Raw genomic sequence first — 23,656 nt, 5'->3', positions numbered from 1 at the left:
TCCTCAGAGTTCTAAGAGAAAAAAACTTTTAACATATAATTTAACATCCAATGAACTATTTAAGATGATAGAATATTATCCTCAGAGTACTAAGAAAAAAACAACAACTTTTAACATAGAATTTAACATCCAATGAACTATTTTTCAAAAACAAGGACAAAGTAAGATCTAATAGAGAAAGCTATCTCAGGAAAGGAACTTCTAAGAACACATGTTAGGAAGAAGACTGATCTCAAAAGAAATCTCTAAGATATGAAATAAAATGTGAATTTTCAAAAAATAATAACTGAGGCTGGGTGCAGTGGCTCACACCTATAATCCCAGCACTTTGGGAGGCTGAGGCAGAGGACTGCTTGAGCCCAGGACTTCACGACCAGCCTGGACAAGATAGTGAGACCCCCATCTCTACAAAAAGAAAAAAAAAAAGAAAGAAAAAAATTAGCCCAGCATGGTGGCGTGTGCCTGTAGTCCCAGCTATCAGGAGGCTGAGGCAGTAGGATTGCTTGAGCCCAGGAGTTCAGTCACATCACTGCACTCCAGCCTAGGCAAGAGAGTGAGACCTTATTTCAAACAAAAACAAAATAAGGTCACTATGAGTAAATTTAAACAAAACCAAGTGTATAGAATAAAAATGTCTAATTTGAGGGATTAAAACTGAACAATCATAACAAGTAAGCCACAATGGGCATGGAGTTAAAGCATTTTATAGTTATCTGTGAAGATTCTATAACATAAGAGTAACTGTTCATGTTGAAATCTCAAAATTTACCAAGAAAAAGAGCATATAACATCTAAACAGAAAAAACTGCAATGAGAAAAAATTTAAATCAATTCAAAACATCAAAAACAGAGAGAGAGAGAAAAGCAAGACAAATGGCCAAAATAAATGAAATTTTAAAAATTCTTAGAACTAGCCAGGTATGATGGCTCACACCTCTAATCCCAGCACTTTGAGAGGCTGAGGTGAAAGAACTGCTTGAGCCCAGGAGTTCAAGACCAGCCTGGGCAACATACGGAGACCTCACCTCTAAAAAAAATTTAAAAATTGGCCAGGTGTGGTGGTATGCACCTGTAGTCCCAGCTACAAGGGAGGTTGAGGTGGGAAGATGGCCTGACCCTGAGAAGTTGAGGCTGCCATAAGCTGTGATCACACCACTGCATTCCAGTCTGGGCAACAGAGCAAGACCCTGTCTCAAATTTTTTTTTTTTTTTTTTAGAATTCAATGATAATGAAAGTATCAGATACTAAGACTTGTGGGATATAGCTAACACAAGACTCAAGTGCTTAAGATACTGGTTTTGGTGGGCAGGTGGGGAGAAATAAAGGTTTAATAAGCCCAAAAAAAGTAGTAGAAAGAAGTGAATAATAAAAACAAAACCACAAATGAATAAAACAGAAAACAAAGGTACAACAGAAGATACCAATGAAAGTAAAATCTGGTTCTTTAAAGAGTAATAGGGCTGGGCACAATGGCTCATACCTGTGATCCCAGCACTTTGGGAGGCCAATGCAGGAGGATCGCTTGGACCCAGGAGTTTGGGACTAGTCTAGGCAACACAGTGAGACCCTGTCATTTCAAAAAATAAAAAAAAATTAGCCAGGCATGGTGGCACACACCTGTAGCTCCAGCTACGTGGGAGGCTAAGGCAGGAGGATTGCCTGAGCCCAGGGAGGTCAAGACTGCAGTGAGCCTAGATCGTGCTACTGCACTCCAGGATGAGCGACAGGGTGAGGCCCTGTCTCAAAAAACCAAACAAACAAAAAGAAGTAATATAATTGACAAACTTCAGGTAAAAATAATTGGGGGAAAAAGAGAATGCACAAACAGTATTAGGAATGAAAAGGAGGACAAAACTACAGATATAACAGGGGTCAAGAAAACAAGGAAATATTAAGACTTTTTGCTAATATATTGAAAGCTTAATAAAAATTTTCTTAGAGAAAATAGCAAGGAACAAAGATTTATTCAAGAAAAAAACAGAGGCGGCCAGGTGCACTGCCTCAGGTCTGTAATCCCAGCACTTTGGGAGGCCGAGGCAGGTGGATCACTGGAGGTCAGGAGTTCAAGACCAGCCTGGCCAACGTGGTGAAACTTGTCTCTACTAAAAATACAAAAATTAGCTAGCTGTGGTGGCATGTGCCTGTAATCCCAGCTACTCGGGAGGCTGAGGCAGGAGAATCACCTGAACCTGGAGGCAAAGGTTGCAGTGAGCCGAGATCACGCCACTGCACTCCAGCCTGGGTGACAGAGACAGACTCCATCTGAAAAAAAAAAAAAAAAAAAAAAGAAGAAGAAGAAGAAGAAATATAGAGGAGCTTCTGGACTGGCAAATACATTAAGGTGCTGGGTAACTCCAAGGAAAGCATAGCAGTTCTGCACCCACCCCTACACCTTTTACACCTCTCTTCCATTTGGCTGTTCCTGAGTTGTATCCTTTATAATAAACCAGTTAGCAGTAAGTAAAGTGCTTTCTTGAGTTCTGTGAATCATTCTGGGAATTTATAGAACTTGAGGGGTTGGGGGATGGTGTTGGGGAACCCCTGATTTTGTAGTCATCCAAGAAAAAATGTATGTGGCCTGGTGCTACAGTTTGGACATGGTTTGTTGGCCCCAATGTTGGAGGTGAGGTGTTTGGGTCCTGGGGGTGGATCTCTCATGAATGGCTTTGTGCTATTCTCATGGTTGTGAGTGAGTAGTTTTCACTCTTACTTTCCATGAAAATTGGCTATTGAAAAGAGTCTGGCATCTCCCTCCTCTCTCTTGCTTCCTTCCTCTTGCCATGTGATTCTGGCTCCCCTTCACCTCCTGCCATGAGTAGATGCTTCCCAAGGCCCTCATCAGAAACAGGTGCTAGCACATGCACAGAACTGTGAGCCAAATAAACCTCTTTTATTTTTCTTTGAGACAGGGTCTCGCTCTGTCACGAGGCTGTAGTGCAGTGACATAATAATGGCTCACTGCAGCCTCTAACTCCTGGGCTCAGGTGATCCTCCACCTCAGCCTCCCAAGTAGCTGGGACTACAGGCATACACTACCATGCCTGGCTATTTTTTTTTTTTTTTTTTGAGATGGAGTTTCGCTTGTTACCCAGGCTGGAGTGCAATGGTGTGATCTCGGCTCACTGCAGTCTCTGCCTCCAGGGTTCAAGCGATTCTCCTGCCTCAGCCTCCCAAGTAGCTGGGATTACAGGCATGCACCACCACGCCTGGGTAACTCTGTATTTTTAGTAGAGATGGGGTTTCTCCATGTTGGTCAGGCTGGTCTCGAACTCACAACCTCAGGTGATCCACCCACCTCGGCCTCCCAAAGTGCTGGGATTACAGGCGTGATACACTGTGCCCGGCCTTATTTTTAATTTTTTTGTAGAGACGGGGTTTCACCATGTTACCCAGGCTGGTCTTGAACCCTTGGGCTCAAGAGATCTGCCTGTCTCAGCTTCCCAGAGTGCTGGGATTACAGGTGTAAGCCACTCTACCAGGCCAAACTTCTTTTCTTTATAAATTAACCAGCCTCAGGTATTTTATAGTAACACAAATAAACCAAGACGCCTGATACCTCATTTGTGGCTGGCATCAGAAGTGAGAACAGTCTTGTGAGAATGAACTCTTAAACCTGTGGAGTCTGACATTCAGTTAGAAATGAATTGAACTGTTGGGCATCCAGTTGGTATCACAAATTGACAGGTGTTGGGGAGGAAAGACTCTCTCACTTGGTGTCAGAAAAACTGAGATTTGTTATAACAGCCCAGGCTCATGGAAACCTGTGGTTTGGGAAGAGGGACAATGAGAGGGTGGGGAATTAGGAACCTTTAATTCCTGGGTGGCCACTCATGGGATGGAGCAGTAGCTGTGCTGAGACCATTTACTAAAGGTAAAAGTAACTAATGGAATTTAGAGATGAATCCACCTCCCAAGGAGTGGGGTTCACTGGATATATAAGGAAATGCAAACCAACAGAAAAAAGTTAAATATAAAATCCCTTGGTTATTGTTCTATGTAAAAGCTAAAATGAAATTTAAAAGAGTGCTAGGTCAACCTCGATGCTGGACCAAGCTCAGATTTCTGCTGGTCAGGGCTTGACAACTAGCCTCAAAGCCACTCCCAACGGGAAAAATTATGTGGAAACCGCCTGGGCATTTCTTCACCAACACCCTCAGGTATTCTGTAGTTTCTTGGTTTTGTGGTTCCCCCATGTGGACTACCTTTCTGGTGACCAGAGATCTTAAGAGACACTCTTTGTTGTTTCCACATAATTTTGTTGTGTTTGAGAAGGAGTCTCGCTCTGTCACCTAGGCTGGAATGCAGTGGCATGATCTCAGCTCACTGCAACCTGCAATTCTCGGGCCTCAGCCTCCCAAGTAGCTGAGATTACAATCGCACACCACCATGCCTGTATTTTTTTTTTTTTTTTTTTTTTGTAGAGACAGGGTTTCGTGATGTTGGCCAGGCTGGTCTCACACTCCTGACCTCATGCAATCTGCCACAAGGGAGGTAGAGATGGAGTTTCACCATGTTGGCCAGGCTGGTCTTGAACTCCTGCCCTCAACAGAAACCAGGGGATAGTATGAAGTCTCATTTTATAGATAAGTATCATCCACTTCCTGATGAATCTCTGCTACAGGAACTAATTTCGAGGCAGTATCTTTATTTTTAAATGCTGCAGCGTGGAAGAACATGCTTGGGTTGACACAGGGCCCACAGCTCACTATGGAACAATCACAGATGGCTATATGTGATCCAGACACAAAGGTGATGATTCAGTCAGAAATGAATTGAACTGTTTTATCCAATTCTTGAGGAACAGCCAGTCTCAAGGACTGGATAAAAGCTACTCGAAGTCTGTTTACCTTGAGAAGGGAGACTGCCCAATTCCCCCTATAAATTCCAAGTGGAACACCCCAGATGAAGAAGCTGATATGCTTTGCACAAAAGCCACGCAGGACTGGCTTTATGATAATCGGGATATTCACCCGCTGAATACATCCGTTACCCAGGGCAAATGCTGCGGTTAGGGAGGCTCCTTTTATGTGGGCACTCTCCATGTAACTTTACTGCTTCAAAATCTAACATTATGAGAAGCCTTATTGAATTTGCTATCTCAGCTTAGTCTCATCTTACAGATGCTAATAAAAACATTAATAATGAGTCAAAGGACTCAACCCAGCAGGGTGGAAATTTTTAAGTGTCTATTAAGAAATGAGGTGAATAAAACAGACCTTGATGGGACTGAAACAAAAGTCTTTTTTGAGATGGAGTCTTGCCCTGTCTCCCAGGCTGCAGTACAGTGGCACGACCTCGGCTCACTGCAACTTCCACCTCTTGGGTTCAAGCGATTCTCCTGCCTCAGCCTCCCAAGTAGCTGGGATTACAGGTGCACACCACCATGCCTGACTAATTTTTGTATTTTCAGTAGAGACAGGGTTTCCCTATGTTGGCCAGGCTGGTCTCAAACTCCTGAACTCAGGTGATCTGCCCACCTCGGCCTTCCAAAGCATTGGGATTACAGACATGAGCCACGGCACCCAGCCTGAAATGAAAGTCTTAATATAGCACTACCAAAGGTTGCATGGACTATAAGGACCCTCAGATGGTTTCCCAAAATTAAAGGGCTCAAACAAATCTGCTCTATTTGCCCCAGCACAGAGAAATTTAAAATATAAGAAGGCAAAGATTACAATTAGAAACATGATTTGGAATTGCTTGGGGATATATAGTAAGGTAAATTAATCAAAATAAAGACTGACAAAAGGGCCAAGATACCTTGCTGAACACCCAAAACCTAATGCACAGGAGTGGGTCAAATAATCAAGGGATGGAGAAGTTTCTGGGACTCATTTGAGAGCCTTATACGCTGTTGTACCAAAATCTTCTAGTGAAGTCTTTAAAAAAAAAAAGATAGGGTCTCACTGTGTCACACAGGTTGGAGTGCAGTGGCACAATCTCAGGTTACTGCAACCTCCACCTCCCAGGCTCAAGCGATCTCCCACCTCAGCCCCTGTAGTAGATGAGACTACAGGTGCACACCACCATGCCTAGCTAATTTTTGTATTTTAGTAGAGATGGGGTTTTCCTATGTTGCCCAGGCTGGTCTCAAACTCCTGGGCTCAAGTGATCCTCCTGCCTCAACCTCCCAAAGTGTTGGGATTACAGGCACGAGCCACTGCCTCAACACAGTGGCTTACAGCCTTAACGCAGGCTACAATTAGAATGATAATATATTAAAGTGTTAAGGTTGATAGGATTAAGGAGGAAGTTTGAATGAAATTGGAATGTTTAAACACACTTTATCTAAATGTTTTATGGGAGTGGATCTTATGTTTGACTGTTTCACCCCATTTCTCCTACCTAGTACATAAAACAGAGGGCACAGTGTCAATCTACCCTTCAAGCATTATTAATTGGACATGCTAAATGGGAATGAATTAGATTGCCTGAGCTCACGCAGTGTAGAACCGAGAAGCTGGAGCACTGGTACAGACAAATTCTCTGTATGTGGAGTGTGGGCTAGGGCTTATGTCGAAAGCCTGCGAGTGCCTCCCAGTGACAACTATCAGGGTGCTGGACTACAGACTTTCCATTTCAGAGGCAACTACTAAGTTTGCTATTGGATATTGATTTAAAGTGCCCCTATGACTGAAGGACATAAAACAATGCTGAAACTTGAAATATCCATGGTATCTAAGGCGATTCTGGAAAAACACTTTAATGGGAGAGGACAGTGCCCAAAAGAGTTCCCTATTGAAAAAGAAATGGTTTATACTGGATCTTGTTACCAGAGGAATGCAAGGAAGAGATTCTCACATATAGGGAGCCTCTTTTTCCCTTGGACTGACTTTGGAACTGTAGGAGAACCTTCTGCATTTAATTGTCACTTGGACAATGCCCTATAAACACCTCTCAGTTGACCAGCAAAGTACTGTTTGGTTTATGGATGGCAGTTCCAAGGAGAACTATGATGTCCACTTGAGCATGCCTAGCAATTTGTGATGAGAAAGCTCCCAACTTTTTCAAGAAAACTTTAAGTAGCCTCCACCTTCTGACAAGGTTAATTCACATACAACTCATAAAGGAATGAAACGAACAGAGGGATGGCAGACAAGCACTGCAAAGGCACACAGGCATGCAGTGTGGTGTGGGTAGTGGTTTATTTCCACTATGAAGAACCAAAGGAGGTAAGCAAGGCCCAAAAATGTTTCTTAGACTTCAATTATTGGTATCAAAAGTTAGACAATGGTGTTTAAATTCCCCTTTTATTCTTCCACTAGTTCTTTGAAAAAAGAATCATACTCTGATTTTCATACTGTGCTGCTCCAGGTATTTCCCAGTTGCAGAACAAAGTGCCCATTTCTGATCTGGGGTCCTAGAAAACAGCCTTCACATCCTGGGTACATTTTCTCTACTTAGAATTTCTAGCTAGTTACCACTGCAAAGTGACAGTGATATATGCACTTCCTAAATAACAGATTGAATTGGTTTAAATGGGCTGTGGATCAGAATTTCAAATCAGTCTAGAAGGACATTTTCATCACTGAAATCCATCTACTTTGATTCACTTTGGGTTTTCATGGTAACTCTTCAGCACATGCAATGTTTTTAAATTTATGGCATAGCTTTATCAGTGAGTAAGAAATGAAGTATCACATGTTATTAAAACCCCCTTAACACAGTTAAGAAGAGTAAAGGAGGGCACCCAAGTACAAATCAACATAAGGACACCTATTTCATTCATTTAACTGAAATATTTTTCTCTAATAGAAGAGACATTGTCAATATTAAAATCTAGATTTACACAGAGCTTTCATTTTATACTCTACAATTACTTCGCATGACACTTTTACAATAGACCCACAGAATGAGTTAATCATTTAAAAATAAATGTTGAGACAGATAAGGAGAGGTTAAGGGCAGTGCCCAATACAGTTAACACAGTGGTTAAGCATCTGAAAAAAGACTGATGAAACCCAATTCTTAGTAGTACTACATTACTTACTAGCTGTATCATCTTGGGCAGATTACTTAGTTTCCCCAAGCCTCAATCTCCTCCTCAACAAAAAATGCACAACAGCACTAACTCACTGCTGTTGAGAGGATTAAATGTAGGGAAAAGATCCAAAATATACAATGCCTTTTTGTAGCACAATTCCTAACATAGAGTGATTTTAGTGAATGGTTATAAATTTACTGTATGGCAATTTTTTGGGGTATGACACTTTAAATTTTTTAAAAATCTAGCTCTATAATCTCAGGATTCACTCTGTTGTTCTCGGCATACAGATTACAAAAAAATACTCAGAGTATAAAACCATATCCATAAATGCTTATTCTTCTTCATTTGAAACTGAAATAAATTGGTAGATATTAATGAGCTAAAACTCCTGAACAGACTCCATAAACCAAACAGGACAAGCTAAGCAGTGGCTCACACCTGTAAACCCTACACTTTGGGAAGCTGAGGCAGGACGATCGCTTGAGCCCAGGAGTTTCAAACCAGCCTGGGCAGTGTAGTGAGACTTCATCTCCACTAAAAATAAAAAACATTAGTCAGGTATGGTAATGCATGCCTGTAGTCCCAGCTACTCAGGAGGCTGAGCGGGGAAGGTTGCTTGAGCCCTGGAGTTTGAGGTTGCAGTGAGCTACGATCATGTCACTGCATTCCAGCCTGGGCACCAGAGTGACACCCTGTCTCAAAACAAACAAACAAAAAAAGAGCAGAAATAGGAGAGCTCAGGACAGACCACAAACGGTGAGACATAACCTGCTACTTAAAAGAGGAGGTGTGGGCTGGGCGCGGTGGCTTACGCCTGTAATCCCAGCACTTTGGGAGGCCAAGGCAGGCAGATCACCTAGGGTCAGGAGTTCGAGACCAGCCTAGCCAGCATGGCAAAACCTCATCTCTACTAAAAATACAAAGAAATTAGCCAGGCATGGTGGTGCGCGCCTGTAGTCCCAGGTACTTGGGAGGCTGAGGCACAAGAATCGCTTGAACCCAGGAGGTGGAGGTTGCAATATGCTGAGATTGCGCCACTGCACTCCAGCCTGGGTGACAGAGCGAGACTCCGTCTCAATAAAAAAATAAATAAATAAAAAATAAAAGAGGAAGTGTGATAATGGAAGCTTTTGGGGTTTTTTTTGCCTTCTAAAAAATGCATGGTATACAATATAAAAGAACATTTATTAGGTTCTCAACTCTGGAATAAACTCTTGACTGTATCATTTAAAAAGGTTTTATGTTAAATGTAGTAATATGTTGAACCTTCACAACTTAGAGATAAGTGTAATTTATAGAAGATTATATGGGACTAATAAAACTAGTAATTATTATAATAGCATCAGCTATCATTTAGTCAGTGTCAATTATACCCTAAGTATTTTATACACGTTTTCTTATTTAATTGTCATAATAGATCAGTGAGAAAGGAGAAAAAAAAAAAAACCCAAACTATTATCCCTATAGAGATGTGGCAACTGTCACACAGGAGGATTACCTAACTCGCCCACGGGTATAGTTAATAAATGACAGAGTAGATATTTGAACCCAGGATTGTTATGACTTCAAAAACCAATACTCTAAACCAGGCATGGTGGTATGTGCCTGCAGTCTCAACTACTCGGGACGCTGAGGTGGGAGGATGGTGTGAGCTGAGGAGTTTGAGGCTGCAGTGTGCTATGACTGTGCCTGTGAATACACTGTACTCCATTCTGGGCAACACAGTGAGACCCCATCTCTAAAAATTAAAGGCAAAACAAAAGAACCCACCCACCCCCAATATTCTTTCTAACCCAAATTGCTTCTCCAGGCAGAACATAAATAAATTGAACTTCAAGATTCAAGAAAATGGCCTTTAAGATTTCTTCTAAGTCTAGAATATAAAGTTCTTTTTTTCGGCCAGGCACAGTGGCTCACGCTGGTAATCCCAGCACTTTGGGAGGCTGAGGCGAGTGGATCATGAGGTCAGGAGTTCAAGACCAGCCTGACCAACATGGTGAAAACCCTGTCTCTAATAAAAATACAAAAATCAGCTGGGTGTGGTGGTGCGCACCCATAGTCCCAGCTACTCGGGGGGCTGAGGCAGGAGAATCGTTTGAACCCGGGAGGCAGTGGTTGCAGTGAGCCAAGATCATGCCACTGCACTCCAGCCTGGGCAACAGGGCGAGACTCTGTCTTAAAAAAAAAAAAAGTTATTTTTTTCTAATGGGCTAAAACACCATAAGGTATTAAGCTCCAAGCCTCTGCCCCTTCTAGCCATTCTCTAACCCCTACTCCATTCAGGGAAATAAAAGGAAGAAAGGAAGAGAGAATTACTTAAGGTAAAATTTTTCAGATACAAAAAGGTGATCTGTAAGTAATAATGGAAGGAGTGAGTCCTCAGCTTCTGCTGGTGGGAAGGTTCATGCTGAATATTTAGCAGGCGCTCTCTCTAAAGAGAACAGTCACTACACTTATGGCAGGGACTTTGCTGTCAGTAGCTCAAGAGGCAAAATGAACTACAGACTGGGACAAAAGGTGTGAAGTCTCTCGTTTACATAGATTGGATTCATCACAAATTTACCAGGTCAAGAATTTCATATAAAGCGTTTCAGCCTTCACTTGCAGATCATGAAAAATATGACGGAGATCCACAGAATCCTCAGAAACTGCATATTGTTACCAGAATAAAAAAGTACAAAAAGGTGTCCATATTGGGAAAAAGACATAATAAAGATGCTCAGATTAGAAAACACACATACCCATCAAGTTCACAAGCATATTGCTTCAGTGAATGCAAAACTGAAAGTGGTTTAACAGTCAGTAAGAATCAAGCCCCTGAAGTTGCCACAAGGATTTCCAACTGAGGAGGACATGTCTAAGCTCTGCCTCAAGAGCACTGGGGAATTAGTGCAGTGGCATCTGAAATCTGTGGAGCAGAAAGCAATTAACTCCTAATGCCCAAGGAGCTTCAGATTAAAAAATGGATTTTTTTTTTTATCTAAAGATGATGAGAAAGTGTTTCACTAAAATATATTTTAAATATATACATATAAAAAGAAAGTGGGTGAAAGAAGAAAGGAAAGAATTTAGATTGGTCATTAGAGAATAACTTCCTGACAACAAAAATTGAGACATGAAACACATTATCAAAGAACATTATGTTGGATAAACTGAAGAAAATACAACCTTGTGAACGGCTGTCAACACACAAATAGTGTCAACATACACACAAGATGGGGAAGTACAAATATAGTCTACTTGGCTCAGCCCCACTTATAATTTAAAATAGAAAAATAAAAAAAGGAAAGTGGTAAAATAAGCTTGACGGCACCAGTCGGGATTGCACTACAATTCTGCCAGCTTAAATACAAGTTAGCAAAATGCTAACCCCAGTCAGGTGCAATGCTTCATGCCTGTAATTCCAGCACTTTGGGAGGCCACGGCGGGAGGATCATTTGAGCCTAGGATTTTGAGAGTCCAGGGCAAGACAGTGACAGTCCGTCTCTACAAAAAATAAAAAATTAGCTGATGCGGTGGCACATTCCTATAGTACCAGCTACTCAGGAGGGTGAGGTGGGAAGACAGCTTGAGCACGGGATGTCGAGGTTGCAGTGACCCATGATTGCACTACTGCACTCCAGCCTGGGTGACAGAGTGAGAACTTGTCTAAAAAAAAAAAGTGAATCCAAATATTTGTGTAACCTTTTTTGAAGAATCTATCAGTGTACAGGTACTATTTTATAATTTCCTTCAATTCACTATCCATTAAGACATAGCATCTCTATTTTCTCTACACATTCATATTCAGATGACAACTAGTATCCTAGTCTAGGCTCAACATTAGTCTTCACAAATGTACTGGTAAAATAAAATCCATAGTTTGTTATTTTCTTAATATGTGTTGGAAGAACTTTGAATGAAAGATACCACAAAGATAACTTCCTTCTGAGATTAAAAAACATAAACAAAAAACCACACACACACACACACACACACACACACACACACACACAACTCTGGCAGAACTGTTAGACCTGGGAAAGTCATCTGTCTCATGCCTGCTCACCTTTTCTCTCACTCAGATGAAATGCTCCCACAGGCAAAGATCCAAAGTTGATTGCCTCAGGAAGCTGCAGAGTCAACAATTTCATTTATCCCTTTTCAATGTTCGCTGAGTTTTGACGTGAACCTTTACTAATCCATAAAGAATGGGAAGTCTACACGTTTCTAGTAGTAACAGAGTTCTCTCACTCTCATTATGATGAAGAAAAAATGTTTTCTTAATGACGATTATATATTATCAGGAAAAAAGGGCTATTTCCATTAATAAATAAATATACCCAAATCAGCCAAGTTAACACTTGTGTTCCTTCCTATTTCTCTCTGCAGTCACTGACTGCCACCTCAAAGAGAAACAGCAGTCTCATCTCAGCCGCTGGTCCCACCATACCTGCTCCCTTTACACAAAACAGAAAAGACTGTGATCATTATTCGGTTCTAATAATATACCCCATGGAAACACAGTAGTTGGGAGCAAAAGTACTTGTTTTTGGAAAATGTAAAATCCAAGGAAAACCTACCTTGTGAGTAGAGAAGGATTTGCATCTCTAAAAGAACACAGGTAAACACCTGCACCAGGTTCTCTAATCCCAGGAGCTCAAATGCCTCCCGAAGGGGGTAATCAGAGAGGGGGAGTTCACTGGGCCCAGGCCTCTGGCAGATGACAGGTTCATAAACACCATAAAATTTCAGTGACCTCCCTGGAGGTGGAAGGGGTACTTCATAAAGAATATTGTGGATATAGCTTTCAAGTGGCAAGGGTGGTGGCTGCTGTGAGGTAACAGCCTTGTAAAGCTGGATAAGGAATTTCTTGCAGGCCTGCATGAATGGTAACGGTGTGATCAAGCATATACTTTTTGAAACATACAGGGTGTCTCTGCTAATATCATAGGAGTTGTATCGCTGGAGTTTCAAAAGGGAAGTTGTATCTCCTTCATCAAGACTACTTGCCAATGAGTCCATACTGCAGGAAGATGAAGCATACACACTGCTGTAATGCTCAGCGTTGTGCATCTGGTAAAGTGTCTGCATTGCTGTGCAGATTTGCTTACTTGTAACTTCTTCATAAAAAGTGAGAACAAAACCATAGGTGCGAGAACCATCTTCCCTGGTAATTATAAATGAGTGAAACTGGGGGTCTTTATTGTCCGTTTGTGTCCTGAAAGATAGCCCTTTAGGCATGCACAACTGTGAAAGAAAGAAAAAAAAATCAGAATGCAGTACACAAATAACTTCAAGCCAGAAATAAATGTTGTTTTTTTAACATAACAGGATTCAAAAAGACAGGTTTTATCCAGATTTAATATTGGCAATAGCCTTAAATTAGAAATATATTATAAATCCTCATACACATGTATATAAAATTATTCTTAAAAGGAGTATATACAAGGGAAAAACTTTTACTGTGTGATGTTACATGCAAGGGGCTTTACTAAGAACAAGAGAATCACTGATTTAGTCCCAGAGTAAACCTCTAACCAAGCTTGTGGCCTTTAGCAAGCCATATAACTTCTGTGAGCCTCAGTTCCTTTACCTACAATAGCTGCTGTATCAACGACTTGAAGACAGAGTAGGCAAAAGCATTTCACAAATATTAAAAAGCACTTCACAAAAATAGTACTCAAGTATTTAATACAGGGAAATAGGAAAAGGCTCATTTAGGAAGTGGAAAAAAGTTAAACAAAGAATAATAAAAACAACAGTGTCATCTTTGCTATTTTGAATAGTATGGTATTTTATCCAAGAAAAAGAAACTTTGGAAATTGAAAGCTTTTTGATCTACTAAAGCAGAAGCACAGAAACAAGGCATTTTAGATTACTTCTAGTAGAGATTACGCTCTAGTTCTTGGGAACTACCCAGGATTGAGGAAACTTGAGAACAAAATTACCCAGAGGAGCTAAAGATGCTATATTTAAGACACTTAAAATGCACAGAAAATTAGAATTGATTCTTTAAAACATTTTAAATAAAAGAAGTGAAATTACAGAAAAGTTGAAATATACTAAGGAAAACAGAACTTGTAATTCAACCATCCTAACTAATACTCATTATTCATATTTAGATATTTCTGTTTTTGTATTGCAATATGCTTTTTACATAGAAATAATTTAACCGTATATTATTTTCTATTTTTCTATATTTAATAACTGATATGGTACAAAATTTAGACTGTCTCCCACATCCCCACATTACCAAGAAAATACAATTCCTTTATTTCTTCATTCAAACCATCAAAAAACATTTATTAAGTGCCTTTTATGAGAGGGGCCCTATGATACAATGGTGGGAAGGACAGACATGGCCCATGGTCCTATGGTATTTCCAGTCGAGTAAGGATAACAGGTAAGTTTTAAAAATCATAAACTATAAAGTAAGGGAAGTGCTATGATAGGGTAAATAAGGGTTGCTATGGGAAAAACATATAATAGTAGGAAGACACACATTAGAAAAGAAGGAGCTACCAGGAAAAAATGAAGCCCAACTGAAACCTCAGGACGAGTATAGGTCTTAGTGGATAAAGAAGATTCCAGGCAGAGAGGACATGTGCAAAAGCCCAGAAGAGTTTGAGGAACTGAAACAGGTCAGTGTGGGTGGGGCAGAGAATGCAAGGTGGGAGGACGTGAGAGAAAGCAAGAGAAATAATCAGGGGCTAGCCCATGAAGGGCCTTGGTAGGCCATGTTAGAACTGTGGGGAGGACAATGGGAAACCTCTGAAGGGTTTTTAGGAGAGGGACAGAATTAGATGTGCCTCTTAGCACATCCATCTTGGAACACTAAGGGGAGTGGTTTTCAAAGGGGTTCCAAAGAGGCAGCAGGAATATCTCAGGGCCTTGGAAGGGAGTGAGAGGCTAGAGGAAGAAGTTGAGAGGGCCAGTGTCCCTCCTTCCCCTATGCACACTCCACTTTCATTTATTTTGTACAGTGGAATTCTTTCAGTGTTAAGATTTCTGGGTTCCCACTGCTTAAAAACAAAATCTTGATGGTGGGATAGGATTAATGCAACACAATTGTCATTAAGCATGAAGGCGGGTGGGCGTCCAAACTGCTCCTCACAGCCATTTCAGATCGTGGTCCTTTCCTTTACCCTAAAAACTATTGGCTTTGAAGCTCATGTCATGATTGTGCCACATTTTGGGTTTCTTTTCTATCCAAGTTCATTTCCGGAGCAACTTCTTCCTTTTAAATATACTCTTTCAACTCCCAAATCTACAATCTCATGAACCTGACTCTTAACTGAGTAACTACTTGACAATCCCATCAAGATGTCTAATAGGCAATTCAAACTTACCATGTCCCAAACTGAAGTTCTGATTTCTTCCTCCAAATCAGTTTCTCCTTATATCAGTCTTTTCTGTAATTCCATCCATCTAATTTGCCCAGGACAAAAACCTTGGAGTCATCTTTAACTTCTTCCTCTCTTTCTCACTTACCCCATTATCCAATCCATCAGCAAATATTATCAATTCTATCTTCAAAAATACATGCAGAAACTAATTGCTGTTGCTTCTTTTTTTTTTCTTTTTTAGAGGTGAGGTCTTGCTCTATCACTCAGGATGAAGTGCAGTGGTACAATCACAGTTTACTGCAGCCTCAAACTCCTGGGTAAAAGCAATCCTCCCGCCTCAGCCTCCTGAGTCAGAAAGTAATTGTTTCGATCTTTACTCTTACCACTCTAATCTAAGTCACCCTCTTTTCTTGTCTGGATGTAACAGCCTGTTTCCGCCCTTGTCCCCCATAATCTATTTCCCTTATAAGAGCCAAAGCAATCCTTAAAAAATATGTTAGATCTTGTCACTCTTGCCAAAATTCTCCAATGGACTCTTATCTCACTAAAAGCTGATGTCCTTATAATGGCCTGCAAGGAAGCCCTGCATGACTCAGCCCCCAACAACCTCTCTGCCCTCATCTTATACTCTCTAACTCACCCACTCTACTCCAGCAACAATGGCACGTTACTGTTCTATGAACACACCCCGCGTGCTCCCATCAAAATCTGCTCTTCCCTTTCCCAGCAGCTTTCTTCCCCTCGGTATCCACATGACTCATTCCTTGTGGCAGATATAGCTCCAATAATATTTCTACTTTCACACACTCTTCCAAACCTTGACACTTCCCCATTAAGAAGTGGAGCTCACTCTCCTTGAACCTGGGTGGGCTGCTGAGAGTGCCTATACCAGGATCTGGGAAACTTTTTCTATAAAGAGACAGATAAGTATTTTAGGCTCTGGAGGCCATACAGTCTTTGTCACAACTGCTCCACTCCACATTGTATTAGGTGAGTGCAAAAGTAACTGTGGTTTTTGCATTGTTGGAATTTGCCATTTGACATTGGAATACACTTTTTAAATAAATGTGGTTATAGTATACATCTTTTTTTTTTTTTTTTTCCAAGATGGAGTCTTGCTCTGTCACCCAGGCTGGAGTGCAGTGGCACGATCTCGGCTCCCTGCAACCTCTGCCTCGCAAGTTCAAGCAACTCTCCTGCCTCAGCCTCCCAAGTAGCTGGGATTACAGGCGCCTGCCACTGCACCTGGCTAATTTCTGTATTTTTAGTAGAGATGGGTTTCACTATGTTGGCCAGGCTGGTCTCAAACTCCTGACCTCGTAATCCGCCTGCCTTGTCCTCTCAAAGTGCTGGGATTACAGGCTTGAGCCACTGAGCCTGGACCATCATTTTAATGGGCATTTCTCGCTTTATGTTTTTTTGCTAATGACTTATTACTTGCTGTTTATTTTAGATTTTAGACTGAAAATGTTAGACAAAAAGCAAATTAGAGCAGTTTTCTTTTCTTTTTTTTTTTTTTGAGATAGAGTCTCACTCTGTCACTCAGGCTGGAGTGCAGTGGCGCAATCTTGGCTCACTGCAACCTCCGCCTCCCAGGTTCAAGCCTCAGCCTCCCGAGTAGCTGGGACTACAGGCCTGCACCACCATGCCCAGCTAATTTTGTATTTTTAGTAGAGATGGGGTTTCACCATGTTGGCCAGGCTGGTCTCAAACTCCTGACCTCAAGTGATCTGCCCGCCTTGGCCTCCCAAAGTGCTGGGATTACAGGTGTAAGCTACCCGACCCGACCTCGAGCAATTTTCTTATTCAAGTTCAAAATGGGTCGTAAAGCAGTGGAGACAACCACAACATCGACAATGCATTTGACCCAGGGACTGCTAACTAACGCACAGTGCAGTGGTGGTTCAAGAAGTTTTGCAAAGGAGATGGCAGCCTTGGAGATGAGGAGCATAGTGGCTGGCCATCAGATGTTGACAATGATCAATTGAGAGCAATCATTGAAGCTGATCCTCTTCAGCAACATGAAAAGTTGCTGAAGAACTCAACGTCGACCATTCTATGGCCGTTTGACATGTGAAGCAAATTGGAAAGGTGGAAAAACTCGGTAAGTGGGTGCCTCATGAGCTGAGTGGAAATTTTAAAAAATCGTCATCTTGGAGTCAGGTGCAGTGGCTCATGCCTGTTATCCTAGCACTTTGGAAGGCTGAAGCAGGCGGAATGCCTGAGCTCAGTTTGAAACCAGCCTGGGCAACATGGTGAAATCCTGTCTCTACTAAAATACAAAAAATTAGCAGGGCGTGGTGGCATGCACCTGTAGACCCAGCTACTCAGGAGGCTGGGGCAGGAGAATTGCTTGAATCTGGGAGGCGGAGGTTGCAGTGAGCCGAGATTGTGCTACTGAACTCCAGCCTAGGCAACAGAGTGAGACTCCATCTCAAACAAAACAAAACAAAACAAAACAAAACAAAATAAAATAAAATAAAATAAAAGCATCATTTTCAAGTGTCGTCTTCTCTTATTCTACAAAGCAACAACGAACCATTTCTCAAATTGTCATGTGCAACAAAAAGTGGATTTCATTAGACAACCGGCAATGACCAGCTAGTGGCTGAACCAAGAAGAAGCTCTAAAGTACTTCCCAAAGCCAAACTTGCACCAAAAAAAGGTCACGGTCACTGTTTGGTGGCCTGCTGCTGGTTTGATCCACTACAGCTTCCTGAATCCTGGCGAAATCATTACATCCAAGAAGTATGCTCAGCAAATCGATGAGATGCATCAAAAACTGCAAAGCCTGCAGCGGGCACTGGTCAACAGAAAGGGCCCAGTTCTTTTCCACAACAATGCCTGACCGCACATCACACAACAAATACTTCAAAAGTTTAATGAATTGGGCTATGCAGTTATGCCTCATCCACCATGTTCACCTGACCTCTTGCCAACTGACTACCACTTCTTCAAGCATCTCGACAACTTTTTGCAGGGAAAACGCTTCCACAACCAGCAGGATGCAGAAAATGCTTTCCAAGAGTTCATCAAATCCCAAAGCACGGATATTTTACGTTACAGGAATAAACAAACTTATTTCTCATTGGCAAAAATGTGTTGATTGTAATGGTTCCTATTTTGATTAATAAGGATGTGCTTGAGCCTAGTTATGATTTAAAATTCTGTCCAAAACCACAATTACTTTTGTACCAACCTTTAAACACATAAGTATGGCTTTGTTCCAACACAATTTTATTTATAAAAACAGTCAGCTGGACAGATTTGGCCTGGGGGCCATGTATGCCCACCCCTGGCCTAGTCAAGTAAAATGCAACAGCAGTGACAAGTGACAGAGTGACTTTTGAGCAGAGGCTAAAAAAGGCAATACAGCTTCCATCTCCTCTCCCTCTCTCTCTCTCTCTCTCTCTCTCTCTCTCTCTCTCTGGTAACCTGGTAACACACTCTGGGAGCCCTGAGGCAACATATAAAAAGTTTAGCTAGCCTGAAGCTGCCTGACTGGTGAGACCAAATGAAAGACCACACAGAGACAGAAGGAGCCCTAGCTATATGCCTGGTCCAGGAGACAGGCCTGTGAGTGGGTGAGCTTTCAGATGATTTCAGTCCTCAGACTTCAAACCTTCCAAACTAACACCAAGTAGAATACAGGCGCAGCCAACCAAAAGCTACCTACATTGCAGATATGTAGGCTAAGTAATGATTTTGTTGCTTTAAATCAAGGGTCAGCAAACAACAGCCCTGCTATGGGTTTAAATATATGTGTGCCTCCAAAATTCACATGCTGGAACATCACTTCAGGGTGACGGTATTAAAAGGTGGGGACTTTTGGGAAGTGATTAAGTCATGCAGGCTCTGCCCTCATGAAAGGATTCGTCCTTCTTATAAAAGGTTGAAGGGAGCAGCACCCTAGTGCTTTCTGCCATGTGAGGATACAACATTTGTCCTCTCTGGAGTACACAATAACAAAGTACCATCTTAGAAGCAGAGACTAGGCCATCATTAGACCCTAAACCTACAGACACCTTGATCTTGTACTTTCAACCTCTAGAACTGTGAGAAATAAATTCTTATTCCTTGTAAGTTACTCAGTCTGAAGTATTTTATTTTAGCAGGAGGAATGGACTAAGAAAAACCCTTAGGTCAAATACAATCTGCCACCTGATCTGTAAATAAAGTTTCACTGGGACTCAGTCACAACCATCCATTTATGCACTGTCTATGGATGCCTTCACACTACAACAGCAGAGCTGGGTGACTGTGGCAGAAACTGTATGCCCACAATACCTCAACTACTTATTATTTGGTTCTTCATGAAAAAAATTGCCAAGCCCTATTTTAAGCCATTAACTGGTAGGCGGATGGATTGTCATGCAGCGATAGATAATCAAAATACTTCCTTACTTCCCTTAAGTCTCTGCATAAATACTACCTTAGAGAGGTCCTCCTTTACCTTTCCATAAAAAATAGTGTTCTCTTCATCTTTTGCATGCCATAAAATGTTACTCCTCTAAAAAGTATTTATTGTGGAGAAGCAATTAAAGTCTTGCACCACTGTAAACATATGTACATTATATAAACATACACATTACTAGTATTCTATAATTGTTTGATCTCTAGATTGCCAGCTACTCAAGGGCTAGTACTTCATTTCAATAACTTTAAACATTCAAGGGAACTGCAATGGAATAATATACCATTTGGGGCCATAACAGGTGGTGACTGATAACATGGGTAAAAAGAAAAAACTGTGAAGCTCAGCATTAGTGCACCAGTGAAAATGTCTTCATATTTCATATCATTGATTATGAGATGTGGAAAGGACTAAGGCAGATTTACTCAATTCTTTTACATATTACATTACTATGTATATTTGGATAGAATGAGATATAGACTTAGGTAAAAAACCTATGAATACGTGGATTTGGTAGGGGGTAAAAGCCACTTATTCCTAAGGGAATAACTGTATAAGGAAAGGCTATGGCAGAATCTTTTAATAATTCTACGTTCACATTAAGGCTGATTTCATCATGACAAGTTAATGAGTTGCTCTGCTGATAGCATGAATAAAAACTCATTTGGCTGGGTGCAGTGGCTCACACCCATAATCCCAGTACTTCGGGAGGCTGAGGCGGGTGGATTGCCTGAGCTCAGGAGTTCAAGACCACCAGCCTGGGCAACATGACGAAACCCTGCCTCTACTAAAAATACAAAAAATTAGCCGGGCGTGGTGGGACACACCTGTAGCCCCAGCTACCTGGAAGGCTGAGGCATGAGAATCGCATGAATCCGGGAGGCAGAGGTTGCAGTGAGCCAAGACTGCACCACTACACTCCAGCCTAGATGACGGAGTGAGACTGTCTCAAAAAAACAAACAAACAAAAACAACAAAAAACCCTAAAAACCCAAAAACTTCATTTGACACATTTATTGTAGTCAATAAAGATTGTAGAAGGGATAATTTGAATTATTCTTGCTCCAGGCTAAACTCAAACTTGTTTAGCACAGTGCATGGCATATAATAATTGGTTGAATGAATAAATGAATGAACAAGAAAACAAACAAAAACAGCTGGGGGTAAAGCACCAGGCTTAGTTCACCTCTTGATCTGGTCTGTAATTCTTTTTTTGTCTTTTTGGAGACGGAATCTCACTCTGTCACCCAGTCTGGTATGCAGTGGTGTGATGTCAGCTTACTGCAACCTCCACCTCCTGAGTTCAAGCAATTCTCCTGCCTCAGCCTCCCAAGTAGCTGGGATTACAAGTGTGTGCGATTATAGGCGTGCATACCCGGCTATTTTTTTTTTTTTTTTTTTGTACTTTTAGTAGAGACGAGGTTTCACCATGTTGGCCAGGCTGGTCTTGAACTTCTGGTCTCAAGTGATCCACTCGCCTCAGCCTCCCAAAGTGCTGGGATTACAGTGTGAGCCACAGTGCCTGGACTTCAGCTTGTAATTCTTTTTCCATCAAGTAGGCAATACAGAAACATAGTGACCACCAAAGTCAACATAAAGATTTAATTTAATTGATAGGCGTTCCTGTCATCCTAAATCACAAAATCATAGCTCAACTGCTGTTGAACAGCTGCCAAATATTCCCTTAAGGGTTTGTAGCTTTCTTGAGCGCACATTCAAACATTTACAGAAAAAGCTTGCCAAAAGTTGTACTCAAAGTGAAGAATGGCTTTCTATGCTACAGACAACAGATGTAAGAATTTTTCCTAAATGCTCTTCCAACAAATCAAAAAAAGTAAGAACTATATATCTAATCGGGAAACATGAACTGCAAAATGCTATTATTTTTCCATTTTTAAAAGATATACAGTATTGTTTTATATCAGGAACTACAAGATACTTTCTCAGAAAACCTGAGTTTCATCAGAATTGTTAAACTGTCAGGAACTGCAAGAAATCTCAGAAAACCTGAAATATAAATCAAGATTTGTTTATCACGGTATTAAACATCTCTAATTAACCCTTAACTTTGCTATCTACTAACAATACCCCCTCACCATCCCACAATAAAACAACTAAAAATTAGAGGTGTCACTGATGATCAGATTACCACTAGTAACCAGATTACTTTAGCCAAAGCAGGCTTATAATGACAAGTGTGTAACTTTCCCAGTTTGAGTCAGCAAATGTTCTTATATTTCTCTAGACTGTTTCAGGCAGTTTGGCTAGAATTTTAAAATTCCTTTTTCCACATTTTGTAGTTCTATGACTTCCATGGCCTCTCCCTCATTATGCAAATACAATCATATACTGTATAACCATACTCTGGTCAACAATGGACTGCCTATAGGACAACGGCTGGAGCAATACATTATGCCATATAACTTAGAAGTATAGTAGGCTATATCACCTAGGTCTGTGTATGTGTATATACACTCTATGATGTTTGCACAATAAAATCACCTAACAACACATTTCTCAGAATGTCTCCCTCCCTCCCTCCCCTCTTCTCTCCCTCCTTCCACAAACACTTATTTTGTCCCATGTTTTGCATTAGATCTTGGTAACTCAAAAGACAAAGATAAAAATAATCCTTTCCTTTAGGGAGTTCACAGTCTAGTAGGAAAGACAGACACAGAAACCAGCAGTTACCAAAAAAATGTGATCAGTGTTGCTACGGACTCTGTTCGAGATATCATAAGAAAAGACAGAGTAACTACTCCTGCTTAAGAGATGGTTTTGCAGTGGAGGTCACACTTAGTCAAGGACAGGGAAGAGAAGTATTGTAAGCAAGTAAGTATCACTTCATTTATTCAACAATTTGAACATCTACTATGCGCAAAGCTAGGGATATAACAATGAATAAGAGACACTGCTCCTGTTCTCATGGTGCTTACATTAAGCACGAGATACATAGTTGACTACTAGCTAAGTAACTGGTTAACTGCAACTGAGTAGGTGCTACAAAAAGGTACAAGGTACTAAGAGAACCTAAGGTGACCTGAGTGCTGGGAAGATGGTGGAAGGTGATGGTCAGGAGCAGCTTCTCTATATAAATGTTTACAGTGAAGTATGAAGGAATAGTAAGAATTCACTAGGTGAAGGAGAGGTGGAAGAGCCTTCCAGAGAGAAGGAACAGCAGAAGCAGAAGCTATAGTATGAGGAATGAAATGGACAGGTTACTGCAGGAGTCCAGGTAAGAGATCTTGATGGTTTGGACCAAGGTGAGTATACGGAAACAGAGAGAAGTAGACAGATAACTGATTATATATGGGAGAGGGTAAGTGAGAACTTTCAGGGTGATGTGTACATTGTTGGACTTGGCAAGTAGGTGGATGGTTGTACCATTCACTGACAAAGACTGGTGGGACGAATAATGAATTCAGTTTTGGATATGTTGCATTTGAGATGCCAGTGAAATATTCTAGCTGCAATGTTAAGGAAACGGGGGAGAGGATGGGGGTGGCGGGGGCAAAAGGGTCTTCCAGCAATGGTCCTCCAGCAATGAAAGCCCCATTCCTATAATTTTACTGTGAGATATGGCTAGGCATCGTGGATCACACCTGTAATCCTAGCACTCTGAGAGGCCGAGGTGGGCAGATTGCTTGAGTCCAGGAGTTCGAGAGTAGCCTAAGCAACATAGCCAAACCCCATCTCCTCAAAAAGTACAAAAATTAGCCAGGCGTGGTGGTGCACACCTGTAGTCTCAGCTACTTGGGGGGCTGAGGTGGAGGATCACTAGAGCATGGGAGGTCAAGGCTGCAGTGAGCCAAGATTGCACCAGTACACTCCAGTCTGGATGACAGAGTCAGAACCTGTCTCAAGAAAAAAAAAAATTTTATTGTGAGCTTGAACCTAAACTTGGCTCAAAATGAGGGCTTATCTTC

At 41.3% G+C, this 23,656-nt stretch overlaps 1 protein-coding gene across 8 annotated transcripts in view; it reads right to left on the bottom strand.

Moving 5' to 3' along the window:
- Positions 1-23,656, bottom strand: part of DENND5B (DENN domain containing 5B) — a 210,924-nt gene that overhangs the window by 84,708 nt on the left and 102,560 nt on the right. For all 8 annotated transcript variants that reach the window (XM_034936073.3, XM_008966315.5, XM_003813735.6 and 5 more), the window contains one exon: positions 12,551-13,217. In XM_034936073.3, coding sequence (XP_034791964.1) covers positions 12,551-13,217 — 667 coding nt within the window. The remainder of the gene's footprint in view (positions 1-12,550; positions 13,218-23,656) is intronic.

The sequence above is a fragment of the Pan paniscus genome, chromosome 10, assembly GCF_029289425.2.
Source record: "Pan paniscus chromosome 10, NHGRI_mPanPan1-v2.0_pri, whole genome shotgun sequence".
Taxonomy (NCBI): Eukaryota; Metazoa; Chordata; class Mammalia; order Primates; family Hominidae; genus Pan; species Pan paniscus.
The sequence above is the reverse complement of the archived record's forward strand: the minus strand, read 5'-3'. Positions and strand labels throughout refer to the sequence as shown.